At 38.8% G+C, this 23,667-nt stretch overlaps 2 protein-coding genes across 2 annotated transcripts in view; both read right to left on the reverse strand.

The window, feature by feature from the left end:
• Window positions 1-1,298: 1,298 nt before the first annotated feature.
• hcrt (hypocretin (orexin) neuropeptide precursor) lies at window positions 1,299-7,132 on the reverse strand. The gene is made up of 2 exons (XM_026917049.3): window positions 6,195-7,132; window positions 1,299-2,197 (listed from the first exon to the last, which is right to left on the reverse strand). The coding sequence occupies exons 1-2, from the start codon at window positions 6,255-6,257 to the stop codon at window positions 1,796-1,798; spliced, it is 465 nt and encodes a 154-aa protein (XP_026772850.2). The 5' UTR covers window positions 6,258-7,132; the 3' UTR covers window positions 1,299-1,795.
• A 924-nt stretch (window positions 7,133-8,056) lies between these two features.
• plcl5 (phospholipase C like 5) overlaps window positions 8,057-23,667 on the reverse strand; it is a 75,292-nt gene continuing 59,681 nt past the window's right edge. The window contains exons 5-6 of the mRNA XM_026916533.3: window positions 18,273-18,382; window positions 8,057-9,376 (exon numbers count right to left, since the gene is read on the reverse strand). Coding sequence (XP_026772334.1) covers window positions 9,164-9,376; window positions 18,273-18,382 — 323 coding nt within the window. The 3' untranslated portion in view covers window positions 8,057-9,163. The remainder of the gene's footprint in view (window positions 9,377-18,272; window positions 18,383-23,667) is intronic.

A 23,667-nucleotide genomic window follows, 5' to 3' on the forward strand; every position in this document is an offset into this window, starting at 1 on the left:
CTGTTGAATTCTCCAAGCTGATATAACAGCAGATCGGACAGTAGTGCCGGCTGTAATTCAAATCATGGGTTAATATTAATGCGCTCGTTCTCATATGATATTGTTTCTATAGTAACTGATCATTCACAGGGACTTGCATGGTGGATGCTCCACACAATCTAAGCCTAAGAATAAACAGATGCGATAAACATGTGAAAAGGTGCTGTCATTTAACGAAGATGTATCATCATTGATCTGGTGAGGCTTTCTGTAAGGAGACATTCTGCATTTTTTGTCTTATTAATGTCAACAGAGAAGAAAGAGAGGCTGGTGAGGGAACAACTGTTTATAGCTGTGACTATGGCCAAAAGTATGTGGACACCTGACCATGATGCCCATATGTGTTAGTTGAACATACTATTCCAAATGCATGGCATTAACATGGAGTTGTCCCACCCTTTGCAGCTATAACAGTGTCCACTCTTCTGGGAAGGCTTTCCACTAAATTTTGGAATGTTGCTGTAGGGATTTGTGCTCATTCAGCCATGAGAGCATTAGTGAGGTCAGGGCGAGGATGCTTGGTGTGAGTTCGGTGTTCCAGTTTGTTCCAGCGGTGTTCAGTGGGGTTGAGGTCAGGACTTTGTGTGGACCACTTGAGTTTTTCCACTCCAACCTTGGCAAACCATGTCTTCATGGACTTTGCTTTGTGCACAGGGGCATTGTCATGCTGCAAGTTTGGGCCTCTTAGTTCCAGTGATGACAATTTATAGACAAAGACATCCTATACAATTATGTACTTCCAATATTATAGCAACAGTTTGGGGGAGGCTCAGTTGTGTGTGTAATGATCAAGTGGTTCCAAACTTGTGGCCATATAGTGTAGGTGCTTTAATGTAAGTGAACAGGAACTTGTTTTGTGGATGTTCCACAACATTAACTGTAACTATAAATGGATAAAAAAAATGGAAATGTTGGCAAATTGCTGTGGAATAAGAGGAAAACATGTTATGACTTCAGAGGGTGCATGTAGAGGAGCAAATAGCAGAAAAAAACAAAAACAAAAATGCATAGCCTGTAAAAAAAAAAAAAAAAAAAAAAAAAAAAAAAAGATCTGAATAGGCTAGAAAAGACAATAATATAATAATAAAAAAATTATTCAAAAAAGATGGAGGATTTAAATGACAGATGGTTTGAGGTTATTGTTTAAATACTTATATTTTGCTGTAGACAAATAGCCTAGTTAGCTTGAATAAAAAACATCCAAAAAAGAAAAATTTCCTTTTTCTCCAAATAAAATCCCACTCCACATTGAGAAAGTTACCATAACCATAACTACATTTTAGGGCAACTATCGCATATCACATACTCGTATATTAATATTATTTACTGTAAAATGTAAAGTCTGTTTTTTACTGCTTTGTTTTACTGTTTGTTTTGTTTATTATTTTTAGGGACAGTTGACAAATCCTGGTTATCCAAAGTTATTGATGATAGACACTTCTTTTTGTCATTGTTAACATTGTTAATGATTCATGTTCATTTCATTACTTTATTATATGTAAAATACAATATGATACAACTCTGCCACCTTGTGGCCGCTTGAGGCATTACACACAAATAACTATGAATCAGTCTGAAAAATAATGTACACAGTAGATGATTCAGACTAATCCTGAGTCCTGACTAGAGTAAGGAAGATGCAGTAACGCAATGCATATACAGAAATATTCATCACAACAGCTATCTCTAGCTTAATGGATCAGGCTAGTAATGAGAATGTTGTTTTAGAGTAGGATCAGTGAACAGAGGATCAGAGTCATTGTTCGTATGAGGCTCTGTCTGCAGGCTGCATCAGGTATTTCAGTGGTCTTTCGAGGTCCAGTTTAACGGCTGTGTGAACGGTACCGAGTCCGCTCTCTGCGCCTCTCTTGCCCATAGTAAGGATCCCCGCAGCCTGGTTGCGCGAGCTGTGCAGAAGATGCTGCAGTCGGTCCTGGTACCGGCTTTCGGTCGCTTTCCGCTTGCCGAGTGTGAGGATCCCGGCGGCGGCGTCGCTGCTCAGGCGGCCCAGTTTCCCGTCCGGGTCGGTGAGGTTCCGGTGTCCCGCGCGACACAGTAACTCATACAGCGAGCACGGGTGCGGCTTCCGCGTGCAGCAGCTCGTCATCGCGTCTGCGTCACAGGTGAGCTGGGTCATCAGCGCGAGGAAGAGCACGAGCTGCACCTTCTGCTCAGGTGAGGGAGGGAAGAGAGGGTACAGCCAACAAGAGTTACATTCCACTGGATTTATTATTATTATTATTATTATTATTATTATTATTTGCAAACCTTAACCTCTGGTTAAAATGACATACAGAAGGTTTTTTTTTTCATGAATTCCTTCAAGTTATTTGCCTTATTTACCCCCTTTTAAAGCATGCTACACTACATGGCCAAAGGTTTGTGCACACCTTACAATCACACCCATATGTGGTTCTTCCTTAAACTGTTACCACAAAGTTAGAAGCACACAATTGTATAGAATATCTTTGCATGCTGTAGCTTTACAATTTCCCTTCACTGGAGCTAAGAGATCCAAACCTGCTCCAGCATGACAGTGCCCCTGTGCACAAAGCGAGCTCCATGAAGACATGGAAGAACTCGAGTGCCTGCACAGAGTCCTGACCTCAACCCCAGTGAAGACCTTTGGGATGAACTGGAACACCGACTGAACCCCAGACCTCCTCACTCAACATCAGTGTCTGATCTCACTAATGCTCTTGTGGCTGAATGAACACAAATCCCCACAGCCACGCTCCAAAATCTAGTGGAAAGACTTCGCAGAAGAGTGGAGCTTATTATAACGGAAAAGGGGGACTAAATCTGGAAGGGGATATTCAATAAGCACGTTGAATATTAATGTGATGGTCAGGTGTCCACAACCTTTTGGCCATATAGTGTACTTTTCAGCTGGTGAAGGATATTAACATATTTACTAGATCTTTATATATTTACATCAACCTATTTAAAGTCTTAACATTACATAGTAACATCTTTACTTTATTAAAATCTTTTTTCAGACTTCATGTAGGCTAACATTAAGTGAAACTTTTGTAATAAATGGCAAAACTTGTTACTTATGAGCATGTATCTTTTTAATTGTAATTGAATGTGACATTAACACCTTGCTGGGGATAAATCCTGCCTTACAGAAAAGTCACACAAACCCAGGACCCCACAAATTCATCAGAAGCTATGAAACAATATTTAGCTTTTCGGTCCAGCAATCGGATTATTTTCAAAGAAATATTGCCAAAACTTGCTCGACTAAGAGCACTACTTGACTGAAACAGGTGCTTTGATTTATTTAGTTGAACATCAGTCATATTTGGTTTGCCTTCATTGGTGTAGGTTTTGGCACTGGAAGAGTTATAAACTCACAAACAGCTTCACAACCAAGCTCCTCACAGTGCACCAGGCCCAACCTTTGTATTTTATTTTAGAGATTTCATTTCATTCAATATTTATCATAGCTTTTGTTTATTGCTATCTGTTGACAACCAAATAAAAAAGTGTTGTGTCATCATGTCTTAAAATTATTTTCGTTAGGGACCGTCACTAAAGTGCTGCAAAAAAAGAAAAGTGTGCAAAGTTGCAAGCCTCTCTAACCAACTACTGCCCACACAGACAAACTGAAAGAATTAAACCATTTCATTACAACAGAAGCTCCAAAACTAGTTGTACAGAAAAACACACACACTTTTTTTTTTTTCAAAACCCACTAGTTGGGCATATTCTTATATAACTGGGCTGCTCAGATACAGCTAATGTATGAGAGTGGCTGAGTAGTCATTATATTATAAATTGTCTGCTAATCCCATGTTGACATATTATCTGTGAAGTTGACAATGTTGCTCCAGAAGAAATATTTTATGCAAAAGAATATTACACACCTTCTCTAAATTATACTACATGTCTTAGTTTGGACAATATAACTCTTACTGAATGTCTGTGATTTAAAAAAAAAACAAAAAAAAAAACTTTCATTATGTTCTGAATGGATGATTATGTTGCTCCAAAACAAGTTGTACAATATGGTGCACTTTGTCTAGAATATATTACAAGTATTAATTTGGACACTTTCAAGCTTTCTGAATTTCTTTTGTGCTGTGGTTAATTGGTCAAAATTGCTGCATTCGTACCTGGGTCTGTCTTTCTTATGTATGTATGTATGTATGTAAAGTTAATTAGTTAGTTCATTTGTATATTCATGTCGTGGTGTAGGTATAGGGCCCCAATAAAGGTTCAAACCCAGGGGCTCCCACCACCGTAAGTCCGTCCCTGGGTTTTAATTTGAGATCATGTGTAATTTCAAGGCATAACCTGTTGAAATGCACCTTCACGGGTTCTGCCATGTGATCACATACTACTCACATAATCACATGTGCAATGTACATATGCTATTTTTCTCTAAGGGATATTAAACAAGTAAACAGCAATGATGCTACTATTCAGATCAGTCGGGGATCACTCGGGGTACAAGGCAAGGGACACCCTGGACGGGGCACAATCACAGGGCACCCATCACAGGGCACAATTGCACACATATTCGCACACTCATTCACACACTACGGACAATTTGGAAATACCAAATAGTCTACAACACATGTCTCTGGACTGGGGGAAGAAACCGGAGTACCCAGAGGTAACCCCTGAAGCACGGGGGAGAACATGCAAAGTCTGTGCACACAGGGTGGAGGCAGGAATCGACCCCCCAACCCTAAATATATAATTTAAAAAAAAAAAAAAATCAAAACACCTTCAGTTGCATGATTAAAAATTCATCCTTAACTGAAATTTGATTTTAAAGTAAGACAAAAAAAGACAAGAATAAAGTTTAAGATTACAGTAAAACTAAGATCAGGATGATATGACACCTTAAATGCAAGTCTGATTATTATAATAGATAATTATATATAAACTTTGATTTAATTCATGTTCCTGGATTACACTGGAGTATACACTGGGGTATGTTACTTGGGTATACTACTTGGGGGATTCGGGAGTGCACGGAAGAAAAATAATGTATCGGGGGAAAAAAAAATCGTTTTATTTCATATTAGCAAAGATCAGTAATTTTGCAGTCGTCAAAATGACCTAAATATAGTCGCTACAATATATGAATTTTTTAAAATGAGTTTTCATTAGAAAGAGTCAAGCAACAAAAACCTTCCTGTTAGTAAAAATTACATTGGGTTATTTAGTGCAGCACACAAAAGCATTGAGATTTTGATGAAAATTGCACTATTCTAGAGAAACTTACCAACTAGTTGACACTTCTTGACTCAGTACAGTGTCAGACTGTGCATATTTACTTATGCTAACACATTAACATCCCACCTTATAATTCAGCTTTTATGTTAAAGCTTATTATTTAGTAGTTACTAGTGAAAATAATAGACAAGCTACGTTAGACTGTAGCCATGGACCAGTTAGAATCTGGTTTTGAAACTTTGAACCACTTCGGAAATTCAAGTTCTTGTTATACTAGCCGAAAAACAACCTGCCAGACTGGACTTCCATTGTTATGTGTGCAATACCACTATTTTAATTTGTTATATTTGATATTCTAGTGGTAGGATGAAATATATATATATATATATATATATATATATATATATATATATATATATAAATTTATATAAATATATAACAGCCATAAAGTTTTGTGATTATAACTCCATCATAACCTGCAGCTTGTATGATGATCATTAGTAACCTCACCTAGCAGGTTTCTTTGCTCTACAGAGTATATTACTGAAATACTGCCCCATGCCAGGTACTGTAAGGAAAAATGGTACTGAAATGAAATAGATTTTTATAATTATTACAGATAAAAACACAGAAGATGTATAGCTTCACTTGTACAAAAAGGGTTTATTTAAGCGTCCTACTTGGAACTTTACTGATGAGGAAACACAGAGTTTATGGGTTGCCTCAGATGGACCTTTTACCTCAGAGTGTGGTTTGTGTAACCAAAAAAATGACATTTTTATAGACGTTATGACTGGTTCCTTCAGAAACACTGTAAACAAATACACTTCTGTAGAATAGACCTTTTATTTCGAATCCTCTCACTGAAGAATTTAGGATAACATTTTGAAAAACTGATGGAAGTCCCAGTCATTTAAGCATATCCCACAACTAGAAGTGTTAGACGTGTTAGAAGGTCTTACCTTAGCCGAAGAGGCACCCAGGGGTCTCATTGCTCTTCTTTGCTTGATATGGACATGTGCCATCCTAGAATAAGGCTCCTAATGATCTCTGTTTTCGTGAGAAAATGAGGATTGTTTATATACTATGCATCTCCTTACTGCTGACGTAGCCTGATGAAATTATCCTAACAAAGCCAACCACCTGATGCCGTTACTCTGCCCCATCTCCTTTATTCTCATGTTGCTCATTTAAGAGCTGGATTGTGATACTCTGTCAGAATGTTTGTGGTTTTGATCATTAACGGGCTAATCGGCATGCACAGCTTCAGGTATCCATAGAGCTTCATGGAGACTTCTGGGGCAGTATTGTGTGTGCTTCGTAAACACATGCCATTAAGTCAGTGATTAGCACTAACAGGACAGAAATGAAAGAAGACGGGAGTCATCACAGGCCTGAAGAAGGTAAAGGGTAATGAGGATGCAGGGAGGGAGCTTTTGTCTGGGTTAGAGAGTGGTTAATGCTAATGACTGTTATGTATCGCTGTATTGAGAATTACCACCATATTCTAATCATGATCTTTCACAGACAATAGCACGTACGTGTTTATTTACGTATAGTGCATATAGATGACGTGAACGTATCCTATTACGCATGTAAAAAAATGTAATGCTATTTGTTCCAGTGGGACTTAGTCTTTACTTTGAGAGACTATATTGTCATATTTTTTTATACTCAAAATATGCTTTGTCAATGACTAAATTTGATTATGGAGATGTATAGTTATTTCCAATCCTTAAAATATTTAAATTAACTACAGACCCACCTCAGGTCTTTTTACGCCTCCACATAGTCTAACGTATTATACTTTATATTTTCTTTAACCTGATGCTTTATATTACATCCGTACAATTTGGACACCAGGATCAGTAAGAGTGACAGAAAAGATGTGCACTCACTCACACTCTTTACACTCTTCTGCACCATTGTTGCTAAAAATGTGCCACTTTTAGCATATTGCTGTACCAGAAAAGCTGCATCTGAAAAACCTGTTATGATAAAAATATCTCCAAATACCTCCACTTCTTATATAGACTACTGAAAAAGGTGCGATTAACACACAACCTTGAATTCTCAAATCTGGTTGGTCAGAAGGTGTTGATTTATTTTCTATAACAGCAGCTCTGAGAGTAGTTCTGGCTGCAAGACAAATCATTATAAATAACGCACTTGTTCTAATACGTTATCATTTCTATAGCAACAACTACTTCACTGGTGTGGTGGACGCACCACATAAACAGATTTAAAAATGGTGACGTTTTCTGTGAGGAGATGTTTATTTAGCATTTATGGAAGGAGTCTCCAGTTTCATTGCTTTGTAATTGTCAGTGCAAAGAGAAGCTGGTGTGGAAACTCCTGTTTATTAGCTGTTTATAGCTAATATTACATAAGTGACCATGGGAATAAGCGGACGTTCCACATCATTAAACTATAAACAGATAAAAGCATAACATTTCATTGTTTAATGAATGAAAAATTGTAAAAGTTGGCAAATTGCTGTGGTATAAGAGGAAAAAACTGCTTCAGGGCATGCTGTTATAGGAAAATGATCAACTTCAGAGTGGTAACAATAACTCCACATCATGTCAGGTCGTATCACACAACCCTGTTGTTGATTTGTTCTATACATGATAAGTATTTACCTGGGACATGATTAAAATGTGCTCAAACACAGATAAGCACTAGTTCAACATCACTAAGTGCAGGATTTAAATGTAAAAAAAATAAATACAATTAAATAAATACACAAATTTATAAGCTAATCTGAAATTCTTGAATGTGTAACACCTGAATTTACAGATGCAAATAAAAGACAAGAAACAATTAGTTCTAGCGCCATTTCACTTTTATAATATATTATGGGCTTAATAAATGAAAGAAATCAAATGAGGTGTTATTCTGCAGATGCCACAACACCCGTTACTCTTTCTCTAAAAATCCCTCCCCCCTTCCACTCACCCTGTTTGGCCTTTAACCTTTTCCATTCCAGTGACATCTTGACTATGGGTACAGCAGGACATACTGTAATTATAAAATAACTGCAATATTAATATATCTACCCACAATAGTTACAGTAGTTATTACAATAGTCACTTTGTTCACAAACAGTGTGAATTGCTCAGAGCTAGACTGTAAATTGTCCTTTAATTAGTTCAAAAATTATTGACTGAATTAATTCACAATTCCGATTATTTGCTTGTCTGAGTCTCTGTGCTGTATTTTTTTCCTTTGAGTTCAGTCTGTCTCAATAGGAGAAGTCCAAGTTCCAGTTCGAACACTATGGTGAGTATTAGGACAGACAGATAACACACTTTCACACACTGGATAAAACCCCTGGATAAAAGTCCAAAGGACAGAAATATAAACATAAAATAAAATAAAATATGAGTGTGTGTGTTTGAAATGGTACGTCTCTGTGCCTTTATTACAGCCTGCCCTTGATTTACGTAATGATTTATTATATTTATTACTTGAGCTTCCTTTGAATATTATTACTATTATAAGATTTATGGGACATTCCTGACCTTTACAGCTAGTATACAACTTTCAAAGATGAGAACTAGGATAAAAAGACCAGGTTTCATTTCTGATTAGGTTTGAGCATTAGGTTACAGTGTAAGAGGCTCGGGTTAGTGCTTTAACCAGAGTCCATACAGTAACATAAAGCAGCCATTTCCACCTTCTCATTACAGATGCCTCAGAGCAAGTGGAGTCCTTGGCTTTCCACTTGTCTAGCAATTGCTGAAGAGACAGCTGAAGTGGACCAATCTGTACAGACCTGCCTTCTTCTAATGCTTCTACGGCCTTTTATTCCCCCTATCTCTGTGTCCTTGAAGACATTGCTTTGTTCCCACCTTTCCAAGGTCACCTGTCCTGTCTTGTTCCCTTCCTCTTTCTCTTTCTCCCTGTTTCTTGCTCTATGTATATTATATCAGTGTAAGGTATTTGTGTCTGTGGTGGGGTAGTCTGTCTCGGGGATGGTGTGTAAGGCTCCGAGGGACCGCGGGTAAGGAGGCAGCAAAGGCGAGGCTGGTGAAGTGGAGGCTCCATTCTTGGCCAGGCCGCAGGAGTGAGCAGCGTAGTGGATCTGCTTCAGGGTGTCCATCGCCTCGGATTTGGCATGCTTCAACAAGTCCGCCTGGCCCTGAGACACAGGGGGACAAAGTTTTTTTCATTTTAACATTTACAGGTGTCACTTGAGTGAGTATGATGGTTCAGTGTATTTTCTACATCTTAATACCATTGTAGCAAAATAATCATTGACGAGGTGGTGTGATGTGACCCCGAAACATAATAGCACTTTTTAAGTCTAACAATAACAGTTAACAATAAACTGTTATAAATAGTTTAGGCTGTTCACGCATGCTGTTGCTTTGTGGTCCTACTGGAATGATGGACACACATTCATGGACACACAGGACACACACACTCACACCTCTATCACCTCCATGTAGTAGGTACATTTTCAGTAGGTCTTGATGCAAGGATAGTTTTCAATATTCATATTATTACAGATTCTACATCCACTTGACGATTCCAGTTATAGCATGTTGTTGTTGTTCTTTTTCTTCTTTCGGCTGCTCCCGTTAGGTTTGCATATTTGATTTGGCATAGTTTTTATGCCGGATACCCTTCCTGACACAACCCTCCCCAATTTTATCCGGGCTTGGGTCCGGCACTGGGAGTGCACTGTCGTGTGCTGGGATTGACTCCCTGGCCGAATCGAACCCGGGCCATGGCTGTGAGAATGCCGAGGCGTACCCACTAGTCCTCCAGGGACCTGATCCCAGATATGTTGGTCCGTTATTTTCATATTGTCTTTTCCCCCCCAGATGCAGTATCTGCCTTTTGCCTGCAGGGGTCACTGCAATACAAGAAATTGGTGTGTTTGGACTGCAACACTATGCTGAGTGTTTTAATTGTCCTTCAGATCCTTTATAAATCCTAGCTGCAGTCATTTCAGGGGAACACTGAGGAGATGAAGGGATGCCAGGAGGAGGTGTACAAGGACAAAACAGTCAGGGGCAGCCATGCTGAATGGGTGTGGGTGCCATAAAATGGACTTGGTGGGTTTATGAGCATGCGAGATACTGGATGTGATTTTGTGTCCGTGTTTGTTTGTGTGTGTGAGTGACTCTGTGAACCTGTCCTTGAATGTGACATTTGGGTTTGGATTAATTAATGGAGGTGCCTGACCATATACACACACGGACACGCACATGCACACTCTCTCTCTCTCTCACACACACACACACACACATCGTCCTCATGGAGGACACTGGGCCCCTTTTCACCATGTCTCTAGGAAGCATCTTAAATGTGGGACTAGGACACAATGAACTTTAGTCACGTATATAAGTTCAGATGGGTTAAACAGTGAGAAGGGAAGAGAGGAAATGGGGACAAACAGGATATAGGAGAGAGAGAGGAGGTAAAGCAGTGAAGAGACATGAATAGAAAGAAGATGAGAAGAGAAAAGCTGAGAAATATGAGGAGAAAATTTGAGAGGAGAAAAGTGTGGTGAGGAGAGAAAAAGTTAAAATGTGAAGAGAATCAGAGAGAAAACGAGAAGAAAAAGAGAAGAAAAGAAAAGAGAAGAGAAGAAGGGAGGAGAGAAGGGAGGAAGAAGAGTGAACAGAAAAGTAAAGGAGATAAGAGGAGAGGATATTGGAGGGAGTAGAGATAATGGGGATGCTAAAAGGAGAGCATAATAGACAAGAGGAGAGGAGAAGAAAGAGAAAAGAAAAGCAGAGAAAAAAACGACAAGAAAAGATTACAGGGATGAAGAGGAGAGGGCACGCTCCTTTACCTTTATAATAACTCTAATATACACTCGGTGCAATGGAAGTCTATACTCCTGCTGCTGCTGTATGGAGTTTTTATGGGCACGGGCCAGGCTCTGACCTAAATAAGGCAAGTCTTCTGCTATAAATAAATCATATATTTTAAAACAGATGAATTATGCATGCAGGTGTGACGCACACAGCCGATGAAGAGAAAAGACGCAGGCTGGACTTCCATCATTGAGACAATGTCTTCAACACCCCCACACACACAGCTATAAACACAGATGATGTTATCATGACTGGAACAAACAGAGTAATCGTGTTGGAATGCAAAGTGCTCCTGTGGACCAAAAACCAGCTTATGAATGAATAAACAGTTGTACCTGTGCTACATGGAGTTTCCTCTCAGTGAGGTATATGAATATGAACATTATTCAGAATTAACAGATAAACAGACACAAAAATACAGATGCAATTTTTTTTTCTTGAAAGTTTGCCACAAAGGTTCATAGGGCAACTGGTTGAGACTAGAAGTGTGCAGTGGGATGTCTGTGAGCGGGAGGAAAGTCACATGAGCGGGAGGTTTTTTTCTTTCATGTGAGTGAGAGTGAGCAGTCAGACATAAAGCTTGCAGGACAAAGAAATACCCACGTTCTTTAACATGCATTTACAGCATTCATTCATTCATTCATTCATCCTTAGTAACTGCCTGGTCAGGGTTGCAGTGGGATAAATAAAATAAATAAATATTTAAACAGGCCAATTATGAACTGGAGTGATGTAGCTGAGGTTGAGGTACTATCAGAGCCAGAATACACACCAGGCTGACAGTGCTGGCATTTCTACCTCTGGTTTTTTTCCCAGTGTTTCCAGGGGTATAGTGGTCGGTTTCATTAAAAAAAAAAACACCCTTGCAGTTTAGCCCACACCCATTTCTGATTTAAATCAGAATACAGAAACAGGTATGGATATTAGGTGCACTAAAGAGATACAGATACAGATAGTGGCATTACTTTACACCCTTAACACCCACACATGTACAAACACACACACACACACACACACACACTAACCCACACCCTTTTCCGCCTTTGATTTATCTTGTGCTCTACCCACCCACTCTTTCACTCCTCTTTCATATTTCTGTCTTTCTCACTAAGACACTTTCCACTTAATTACTGTTGATGTGTTTGATCATGTTTATACATCCAAAATATCTTCAATCATTAACTTTCAAAAAAAAATCTATGTGGTAAAGACATAGATTTAAAGATGATTTAAAGAAAATGAAAGATGTAAAGATACAAGGTTCTGTCCAAAGTATGGAGGAATGGTGAAAGTTTCTTCAATCAAGTGTGAACTAAGGAAAGAAAGCATGAGGGAGATGCATACACTGAAAAGAGTGTGTATAAACTACTTAGCCTTGTTCTCTTAAGTGCTGAGTCTAAATGCTTCTGATTAAATTACAGCTTTATTAATAAACCAATAACAGAGGAAAGGTGAAAGTAGAACTGTGGCTTCCTCCTCGGCATGGCATCTGCGAGCGTGAAACAGAAAGCCACACAGTGAAGGAGTAAGATATGCACACAGATACGAGTGTGTAAATTACAGTGCCTGTTAGTTCTCTTCAGAGCTTAGGAGCCATATTTACTAAGAGGATCACTAATTACAGCTGCTTTAGCGACCATTTGTGCTGCTGTGGGCAACCATTTAGCAAGTGATTTACTGAGCCTGCGCATACAAATGAGCACAAATGCACCTTATCTAATAAAAGTTGGATAAGGTAGCGGTGACTCAGTGGTTATGAGCTCTGGGCTACTGATCAGAAGCTTATGGGTTCAAATCACAGCACTTTGGGTAAAAAGCATCTGGTAAATGTAATGGTATAGCTGGCAGTGTAAATCAAAAACATGTTTTGTGCAAACAAGTGGCTTGTTTTTCCAGTGGTTGTTATTCAGGTTTTTGAATCACATAATGCGAACATTTAAGAAGAGTGTGTGTTTTCTTTTGCTTCTGGGACTAAGTAAAAATGACAGGGTTACTGCACTGGGTATGTTCGGAAAGTCTGTTGCTGAATAACCCTTGTTTATTTCCATTCCTTCTACACATTTATAGCAATGTGACTTGTCAGGTGATATGTTAGCAAAATGGACACTGAATATAAGGAAAGAAAAAACACTTTGGCACTTGGCACTATCTACGAATTTTTCACATATCAGCACATACTGAAGGTTTTATTACTTGTATATCACAGCAATTTGCAATTTATATTTTTTAATTAATTAAAGAACAACATGTCATAATTTTTATTCATTTATGGTTACATAGTTAATATTGTTTATATTGTGGAACAACCTTCGAAAAAAGTCAGTTTCTGTTATGACTTACATTACAACAGCCATAAACATTCATTCCCTTACTTCCTCTTGAAGTTTATAATAATAATTTTTAAAAAAGCAGCCTGTTACAGTGAAACCGCAAAACACAACGTCCTCCAACTTCAGAATTTCCCAAGGTGGAAAACTTATTAACTGTTACAAAGCAATAACACTGGTGACTCCTTCCATAAATGTAAAAAAAAAAGTCTCCTCACCATATTAACGATTACACATTTTTCAACCTGTTTATGTGGCGTGTCCACCATAGAACTCTTTGTGTTAGCCGTTACCATAGAAACAATAACGTATTAGGACGAGCTCACTAATATAAACCCTGCGATTTGTCCTGCAGCCTGAACAACTGTTTCACCAATCAGATGCAAGAATTCAACAGACTGCTTTGTTAAACAGATTGTCTTTGTAATCATCAACATTTGATCAATGTTTGCAATGAAAACAGCACCAGCTTTTCATATGTGTAAAATAGCACATACATATAAACCTTACACCTTACACCTCTGCTCCCTGTATGACCTCCACCTGTAATCTGCCATACTTTGGCCTCATTCACACTGCACTTCCCTCTATGACCTTCAACTAGATGCTCTCTCTGTGACCTTCATCTATACTCCAACAACACCATACACCTCCTTTACACTCCTGCTCATGTAATGGGCCAGGTTCTCTGACCTAAATAAGGCATGTCTTCTGATATTAATAAATCATAGTTTATAACATGAATTATGCATGCAGCTGCGAAACACACACATGTTTAGACCATGGATAGTGGAGCTGTGAGACACACGCACACGCACACACACACACACACACACACGTAGTTGTTTTTAGTTCGTAGTTGTTTTTAGTTTCAGGATGAATCAGGGGTTGGAATCTAAAATCGAACTCCACTAGAGTGCACATAGATGTAGATTAAGGCCACCTCACTCAGACGCTCTCGGCCTAAGTGTCATTGCTGTGTTCTCACCTGCTTAAAAAACTGCACCGAAGAGGAAAACACACCATTCACGCTGCATATGTGCAATCAGCTGTAGATGGAGGTCATATTGGGAAGTGCAGTGTATAGGGTTTTGGATATGGTGGAGTATAGCTGGAGCTTATAAAGAGATTTATAAATATGTGCCTGACTATTTATGGGTGTTGGGGCATATGCGAGAGGCAGACTGATATCTTAATAAAGCTGTAATATAATCAGAGGCGTTGAGACTTAAGCTGTAATGAGAACTAGTAGATCAACCAGTTTACACACACACTTATCTCTGTACATTTTTCTCCCTCACTATCTTTCTTTCTCAATCTCTCTTTCTCTCTCTTTGCGCTCACTGAGGTGAGGAAGAAGCTGTGTGTTCTACTTTCACCTTTCCTCCACACTATGGAGAGAACCTGATTTCATACATATTTAACTCAGCGTGCTTCAGACTTTACCACAGGCCTCCTGGATCAAATCCAAGACAGAAAATATGGATTTTTTTTTTGTTTCATCCCTGATGTAACGAAAGAGATTGGGCAGAGAGAGAGAGACAGAACAGGAGGATAAGTGAGTGGGACAGTTGATGTGTGTTCTGGTCAGTCCCAGCACCTCCACAAAACCTGCAAACGACACCCACACACACACAAACACACACACACACACACATGCACACACGCACTCACACACACACACACACACACACACATATCCAAACCTTGTGTGCTTTTTTTGTATTCTGAGCCAGTAAAGTAGTGCTGACATAAAAAAAAACATTTCTCTTTTCTTTTTCTGTAGCTACTGTGAGGAAAACACTTCATATAGCACCATGTAGCACAGGTATCTCTTGTTCAGCATTCATGAGGCACATTTTTCATTCTACAGAGGCACTCCACACTCCAACATAATGCCAGTGAGTGTGCTGCTTGTTCCAGTAGACTATAAATCCCATACACACTCCAATACACACTCCACCTCTGTCTGTAACCTCCATCTATACTTCATCTTAAAAAGCCTCATACACACTCCATCTCTCTATATAACTTCCGTTTATGCTTCACCATATCATAACCCTGATTCACACTCTGTCTCTCTCTCTGTGACCTCCAGCTCATCATGTATACCTCACATGCACTCTACCTTCTTTTATACTTCACCATATATTACAGAAGGAATATCACGATCCGATACTAGCCTGAAATGCTGGCTCGGGATTAGATCAGACTGACATATTTTATGTGGGGAACACGTTTTTTTTACCAACATGAACGTGACCTTGGACGTGAACACAAATCACAACTCATCATACCTCTAATGTTTTGCATAGCTGTAATTTGCAGAAGAATTGGCTCATTTATAGCACGGGATTAATATTCGGTGTTGGTTGATGCTTAGAACTCTGATGTTATTGTACTGAAAATGGAAAAAAGTGCAATCAGTGCATTCCCTCCATAACCCTCATGTACACCCCACCTTCCTCTAAGACCTCCACAATACCATTAACCTCAGTTACACTTTATAGCCTTCAGTGAACCATATCTCATCATCATATAGACCACATGTACACCCCATGGCCTCCATCTACACTCCTGACAGCACACAACCTAAAAGACAGATTCCTGTATAACCTCCAGACATAATAATTCTTCACAATCTAATAACTCTTCAGGGGACTACTGTTAAACCCCATAAGCCACATAATAAATTCCACACGTCACTAACATGCTTCCTTAACTTTACTAATTACCTCACTAACATCTCTAGCATACTTCACAATCTAATATATTCCACCAACTTCACTTATATACTCTAATTTACATACACTAATTTCAATAATATACTACATTAACTTAATTAATTTATTTTACAAACCTCACTAATACTCCATTGACTTCCCTTACATCCTCTACTAATTTCACAAATATAGCATATTCACTAAAATACTATATTAACTATTTCACTTTCCTAACCTCACTAAAATAAACCACTAACACTAACTTCACTAACGTACATTATGGCCAAAAGTATGTGGACACCCCTCTTAATTATTTTAGCCACACCCATTGCTAACAGGTGCATAAAATCAAGCACATAGCCATGCAATCTCCATATACAAACATTGGCAGAACAATGTACTGAAAAGTACTGAAGAGCTCAGTGACTTTCAACATGGGACTGTCATTGGATGCCACCTTTGCCACAGGTTCTTGAAATATCTGCCCTGCTAGATCTACCCTGGTCAACTACAAGTGCTATTATTGTGAAATGGAAGCATCTAAGAGCAACACCAGCTTAGCCACGAAGCAGTAGACCAGTTACAGAGTGTGTCGCTGAGTGCTGACGTGCATTATGCATAAAGATTGCCTATTTTCTGCTTCATCATTTACTACAGAATTCCAAACTGCCTCTGGGGGCAACATCAGCACAAGAACTGTGCATCGGGAGCTTCATGAAATAGGTTTCCATGGCTGAGAAGCTGCACACAAGCCTAAGATCACTATGCGCAATGCCAGGGGTCAGCTGAAGTGGTGTAAAGCATGCAGACACTGGACTGTGTTGCAGTGGAAATGTGCTTGCTGGAGTTGTGTATCACACTTCACTATCTGGCAGTCTGCTGGAAGAATCAGGTTTGGCGGATGCCGGGAGAATGCTACCTACCGAGATGCATGCTCTTCCAGCATGACCATGCTCCTGTGCACACAGTGAGGTCCATAAACACAGGGTTTAACAAGTTTGGTGTGGAGGAACTCCAGTGGTCTGCACAGACCCCTGACCTCAACCCCACTGAACACCTTTGGGATGAAACTGAACTTCAGGCCTTCTTGTCCAACATCAGTGCCTGACTTCACAAATGTGCTTTTGACTGAATGGGCACAAATTCCCACAAACACACTCCAAATCTTGTAGAAAGCCTTCCCAGAAGGGTGAAGGTTGTTAAATCCATGAAGGAGGGGGGAACAGGGGGCAACTCCATATAAATGCCCATGGTTTTGGAAAGGGATGTTTAACAAGCTGATACAGGAGTGATGATCAGGTGTCCACATACTTTTGGCCATGTAGTGTATATGACTAACTTCACTTACAAACTTACTGACTTCATTTACATACTCTACTAACTACATAAATATGCTTCATTAACTTAACTAATTTATTTTCCTAACATCACTAATATACTTCAGTAACTTCACTAACATACTTAACTAACTTCACTAATATAATTTATTAACTTCACTAGCACAATTCACTAACCTTGTAAACTTCACTGACATACTCCTAATTTCACTAAAAAAACTTCACTAACATACTTCAATAACTGTATTCCTATACTTCACTAAGTTACACCACTGACTTCACAGACACTCTACTATCTTCACTAACATACTTCAGTAACGTCACTGGAGAATAAAAATTTGCTGCATGACCAAATTACTGAGCAGAATTAAGGTTGTATTACTATTGTGTATAAAATACAGTTGCATTTCAGCAAATTTCTGTGTGTGCTGCTGACACCCCAAATAATGTTGTGTAATGATGTAGTTAGCAATCAGCAACAATTAATTACTGCAGCATTAGCAATGAAAATGGGGAGGGTTGTGCTGCCCTGAAGCATTGCCGTTTATTAATTCCTACACTCATAGTGTGTTGTGAGGTAGAAATCTGCTGATATTGGAAAATAACAGTAGAACATGGGCTAATCTGTGGCTAATGCATCGAGTCCTAGACACTAACAATTTATTTTCATGCCCAACAACTGCTATATGTACATGATAAGTGCTTCTTTCTTGCTTCTTGATTTCCACACAGACACACACACGCAGTGCAGGAAGTGCATATACATTATACACAAATACATACAGATGTTTGAGTTCAGTGTTTGAGCAGCACGCTCACCTTGAGAACAGTAATATTCCAGGCGTAGCTCTCCATGGCCTTCTGCAGTTTTCTACCTTTCAGGCCCTCCTTAGCGCCGATCCGGTGCAGATCTTCATGGAAATCCAACCCTGCAAAACAGCACCAACACAATCAATCCCTCCACACCAGGGGTCTCTGTTGTATCCTCAGGGAAGACTGAGTCTCAGTGAAGCATCTTGAAACCCCAAAACAGGACTACATGCTTCATCAAAATCACACAGCAGATGGCACAATCAGATTGAACTCCTATACTTCCCATCTGCTCTCTGTCTGCTCAAAAGTGGAAAATTACTCTCTCTCTCTCTATTAAAAATTGTCAGTTCTATGCCTATAAATAAGATTTTTAACTGATTTTTAAAACTATCTTACTTAAAATCAAAAGAAATAATGAAAAAGATTCTGAAACAGTGATATTTTGTTTAAAACAAATGGTCTGTATTTCATGCAAGCCCTGAGGTATCTTTTTCAGTGAGCCGAACATTTGCCTAATGTGTTCTGTTTTTCTGTACACTGAGTAACAACAACAAAAATCTACTTGACAGCAAACCAAAACCACATTTTTTTCTGGAAGCCATTACAGTGGATGCAGTCCTTTAAAACCCAGTTTGACCTGTTACAAATAACTGATATTCACATTTATGCATTTTATCAGCACTGAGTGAGTCTCTGAATTTATGGTGCTATAGATGCGAAGTCAGGTTTACATTGAGCCTGAAGTGTCTTTTGAGTATGCTTTTTTTCCTGGAAATATTTGGCAATTAGTTTTGTAGACACACAGATTGTCAAAGCTTTATCTGCCTGAAACTACATTCTTGTACGCTAGTTAATATAACTCCAAACAAATTGAAATGGGTGACTGCAATACCATTCAAGATCTACATAAAGTATACAACACATGTACTGAACATTCAAGTCCCTTCACTTTTTGCACACTTTAGTGTGTTATTGATTGATTAATTAAATAATCCATAATTACTAAGCAAATGCACGTTTTAAAAAAATATCTGCAAATTTATTAAAAAACTGAAATATCCCATTTAGCTAAGTATTCAGACCCTTGGCTAAGGCACTCCAAATTGAGCTCAGGTGCATCCTGTTTGCTTTCATTATCTTGAGATATCTCTAGAACATGACTAGACTCCACCTGTGGCAAATTCAATTGATTGGACATGATTTAGAAAGGCACACACTTGTGTGTATAAGGTCTCACAACTCATAGTGCATATCAAAACACCAAGGCATGAGGTCCAAGGAAATCTCCCTAGACATCCAAGATCAAATTATGTTTAGACATAGATATGGGCAAGGGTACAAAACCATTTCTAAAGCTTTGAATGTTCTCAGGAGCACAGTGGGCTCCATCATTGGGGATTGGAAGATGTTTGGAACCACCAGGGCTCCTCCTACAGCTGGCTGTCCAGCCAAACTCAGTAACCAGACTAGAAGGGCCTTGGTCAGGGAGGTGAACAAGAACCCAGTGGCCACTCTGACAGAGCTTCATAAGCTTCAGCAGAGATGGAAGAACCATCTCAGAAATACTCCATCAATCCGGCCTTTATAGTAAAGTGCCTAGATGGAAGCCACTCCTGAGTAAAAGGCATACAACAGGCACTTAAAGAACTCTGAAAGCATGGGGAAAATGATAATCTGGTCTAACAAAACAAAAATTTTTACTTTATTGGGCTGAACTCCAAGTGCTACTTCTAAAGAAAATCAGGTACTGCTCATCAAAATGCTTCATCCCTATGTGGAAGCATGGTAGTGGCAGCACTATGCTGTGGGGTGCTTCTCAGTAGCAGTTATGAAAGCAGTAGCCTTTATTTCTGTAAAGCTGCTTTGTGACAATGTCCACTGAATTGAATAGAACGTGCGAGTCTGACCTTAAGTACGTTTTTCTTGTGCAGTATCGGCTCGCAGGACATGTTGAATCAAGTGCTATTTTATGTGCTGCTGAATAATGAGAGTGGAAGCCCATCTGTTAAAATTAAGCCAAATATGCAGTGTAAATGCGTGTGTGTACATGGTGCCCTGTGACGGATTGGTGTTCCGTCCAGGGTGAATTCCTGTCTTGTGCTCTGGATCCACAATGACTGTGACCATTATAAAGCAGTTAATGAAGATGAATGAATGAATGAATGAATGAATGAACACTTGTGTCTTCTCATTGTTCCATTACTCAGATTGTCTATCACAAGAAATGTGATTCTGCCTTTTTTTGTACAAGTGGTGTTGCACATTGTGTGATGAGGGACTGAGCCAGAACAATGAACAATACTGCTACTCCAAAGTACCACTATTATCCTTTTGTACTAATCTTGAGCAGGTACCAAACACTGTACCTTTGGTACTGAATCAAGGGCAATCTAAAAAGTTCTGGCAAATGAATGATAAATGCCTAATTTAAAATAAAATTGCCTGTTTTCTATGCATTAGATTGTTTTATAATTAGCTGGATCATGACGATGATCCAAACAAAGTGCTAAAATGTGTGTGTGTCTGTGTGATGAGTCAGATAACCAGTTAAAAAGCGTGAGATGGAGAGTGAAGTCCCTAGACAGATCCCGTCATGCTAGGGGGTGCCAAAGCTAAAGGTGTCAAAATGCTTCTTCTGTCTGAATGCCTGCCAGACTCACAGCTGTGTCCTGTGTCTCCACACCCACACACAATATCATCACTGTTGCTGACCGTCAGCCACACCACCAACCATTTACTTCACAAGCACATGTTTGGAGGTGTACAGTCGAGGCATAAATGCCAGCAAGTGTAGCCTTAGACACAAAAGAATGGAGGCATTTATTTCCCTGGCTTTGATTCATGGGGGCATTTGTGAAACACAATGACCTCACAGCACTGAGCCAAACAGCTCCAAATCAGCCTTTTATAAAGAGAACCATACCAAAGTTATCACCGTGTCAAATAAACCAACGTCAGTAATCATGCACAAAAAATTTAACAATGTGGAATCAAGAAAAAAATCCACCCTGAACAGCTTCATAATTTTATAATTAATACAAATCTTCAATGGAATCCAAGATTTATTTTTTTTTATAATGAAATTCTGATTCAACATAAACATGTTGGTCTTGGTTTTCACTTTGGTTAACAGTCTCCTACCTTACCCACAATGCTGTTAGACTAGATGCTGATAAACATGTTGGTCTTGGTTTTCACTTTGGTGATCAGTCTCCTACCTTACCCACAATGCTGTTAGACTAGATGCTGATAGCACTGTTGTAACCGTGCCAACAATGTCCCCATATGATGTCAGTGCGACCCACAACCACTAATTTCTCATGAGAATTACGAAAATACAGCAACAACCAACAAATTACCACCAGAATCACTAATCTCATCACGAATATTTCAATATAAACACATTTAATGTGTTTCAAATTGGAGTTTTCCTTTAAGACACTATGTTTATTCAGTGTCTCAATGAGAGACAGAGAGAATGAGGAAGACAGAAATGTAATGTGACAAAGCAGCCAGAAGCCATTTATTTGAAGTGAATGTTGGTGATTTAGTGAAAAGTAAGAATATAGACTGTTGGCAAAGCAAGTAGATGGGGCCTGGTGAAGAGTCATGTGGCAACTACTAATGTCACTGATGACAAAGGCACTCAGGGCGCTTCATTTGTCCCCTCTTTGAATCATTAACCATCTTTTTTTGGTTTGGATATTCATTCATATGCGTACAGCACATCCCAGTTTACCCCTTATATACTGTACATCTAATTGACAATAAACACACCCTAATTTATGCAGGTCTTGCAATAAGGAGCCAATCAAAGGAAAGCATTAAGCGGGCTATGTGCTCTTTATTTTATTTTTAAATAATTTTCAAAAAACCTTCATCTGTAGGTAGTTTAGTGAAGTCTATTTAAAGCTAGTTTTTTTGTTTTATATTAGAACTCAAATATGTCAGATTTCATCTATATTTCGATCTACAAACATAGGTGAGCCAAGTTTCCATCCTTATTGTATATAAGCAAAATGCTGAAATGATTTAAACATTAATGATGATCAGACTACCAAAATGAATAAAATTGTTGATATTAAACTATATTCTGCACCTGTTACTCAACTGAAGAACAAATGAGCTGATAAAAGATCCACATATGAGCATTTTGATTCACATTTATTAATTACATGTTGACACTAAACCCCTACATATATTTTAGCTTGAGGTTTCCACATACACAATTATCATTATCAATGTTACTTTCTATGTTTAGTGTCATTAATTATAATATTTTAATTACGATCTACACAATAACTATTGATTATATTGATTTTGATTATTTATCTGCGAATCAGGTGTTTTTCAGGTTGTTAAAATGTTAAGCTCAAATTTACACCCATTTCAACCAGGTGTGAATTTGATCGCACAAAATTGCATTTGCGAGTATTACACTGTTTCTTAGCATAGCATGTAATATGTTTTTAATCTTTCAGATATGAAAATAGTGCAGACTATGTTAGAAAAATGAAAGCATCCTTTGGTTATCCTCCACTACTCACTTGATAAAATAGTTCATTCCTCTCCCCTCTGTCTTTCTGACCTTCCGAAGGCTTTGTGAGTGTATATATCAGGTTTGAGCTGTCATTTAGTAAAAACACAAGTCTTTATGTGTGTGTGTGTGTTATTTATGCTTGTTTAATGAAGGATACTGTCACTGACTATCAAAACTCTATTCGGAACTGCCAGCTCCTGATTGGCCGAAATGACATAACATATATGTGTGTGGTCTCGAATCCGAGGTGACATGATGAAGGGAAGAAAGGAAAAAGAGGAGGCAAGGATAGAGGAAAGAAGAGGAGGTGAGCCTGAAGTGTTTATTGGAAAAGGAGAGGTGCTGGACAAGGCCATTCGCACTTTCAACAGACTTCTGTCTGTCTGTCTGTCTCTCATTCTGTCTGTCTCTCTCGCGCACACACACTCACACTGACACAACTAATTAAGAGCCAGGCAGCTGTGATGCTCTGCTGAACATGTCCAGATGAAACAGAATGAGAGTGGGGATGGGGGGGTGTGACTGAAAGAGAGAGAGAGAGAGAGAGAGAGAGAGAGAGAGATTAAAAATTTACAAAATATCAGAGTCTTTGCAAGGGTCTATTTTTGTGAGCGATGGAACAGCAGGCCATTAGTGAGAGATGATTCAGCCTAGCTCACAGATCAAGGAAAAGTGAAGAGAGGGAGAGAGAGAGAGGTTTGGGAGCAGAAGATCACCTTGTTTACTTATTAACATTCTTCTCTCTCTTGCTCTGTCTCTCTGTCTCAATTATACACATGGTTCAAACAGCTTTTCAAAATTGATATTCAAGCATGTTTCAAGCCCTTTCAAAATTTTCCAGTATAATGCAGAGCAATTGTT

This window comes from Pangasianodon hypophthalmus, chromosome 13 (genome assembly GCF_027358585.1).
Source record: "Pangasianodon hypophthalmus isolate fPanHyp1 chromosome 13, fPanHyp1.pri, whole genome shotgun sequence".
Classification (NCBI taxonomy): Eukaryota; Metazoa; Chordata; class Actinopteri; order Siluriformes; family Pangasiidae; genus Pangasianodon; species Pangasianodon hypophthalmus.

What these genes read in the sequence shown, in the direction of transcription:
- hcrt (XM_026917049.3), bottom strand. Translation starts at nt 6,257, where the DNA reads ATGGCACATGTCCATATCAAGCAAAGAAGAGCAATGAGACCCCTGGGT. An exon ending in TGGGTGCCTCTTCGGCTAAG is followed by an intron (nt 2,198 to 6,194) that starts GTAAGACCTTCT and finishes CAGAAGGTGCAG; the next exon opens with CTCGTGCTCTTCCTCGCGCT.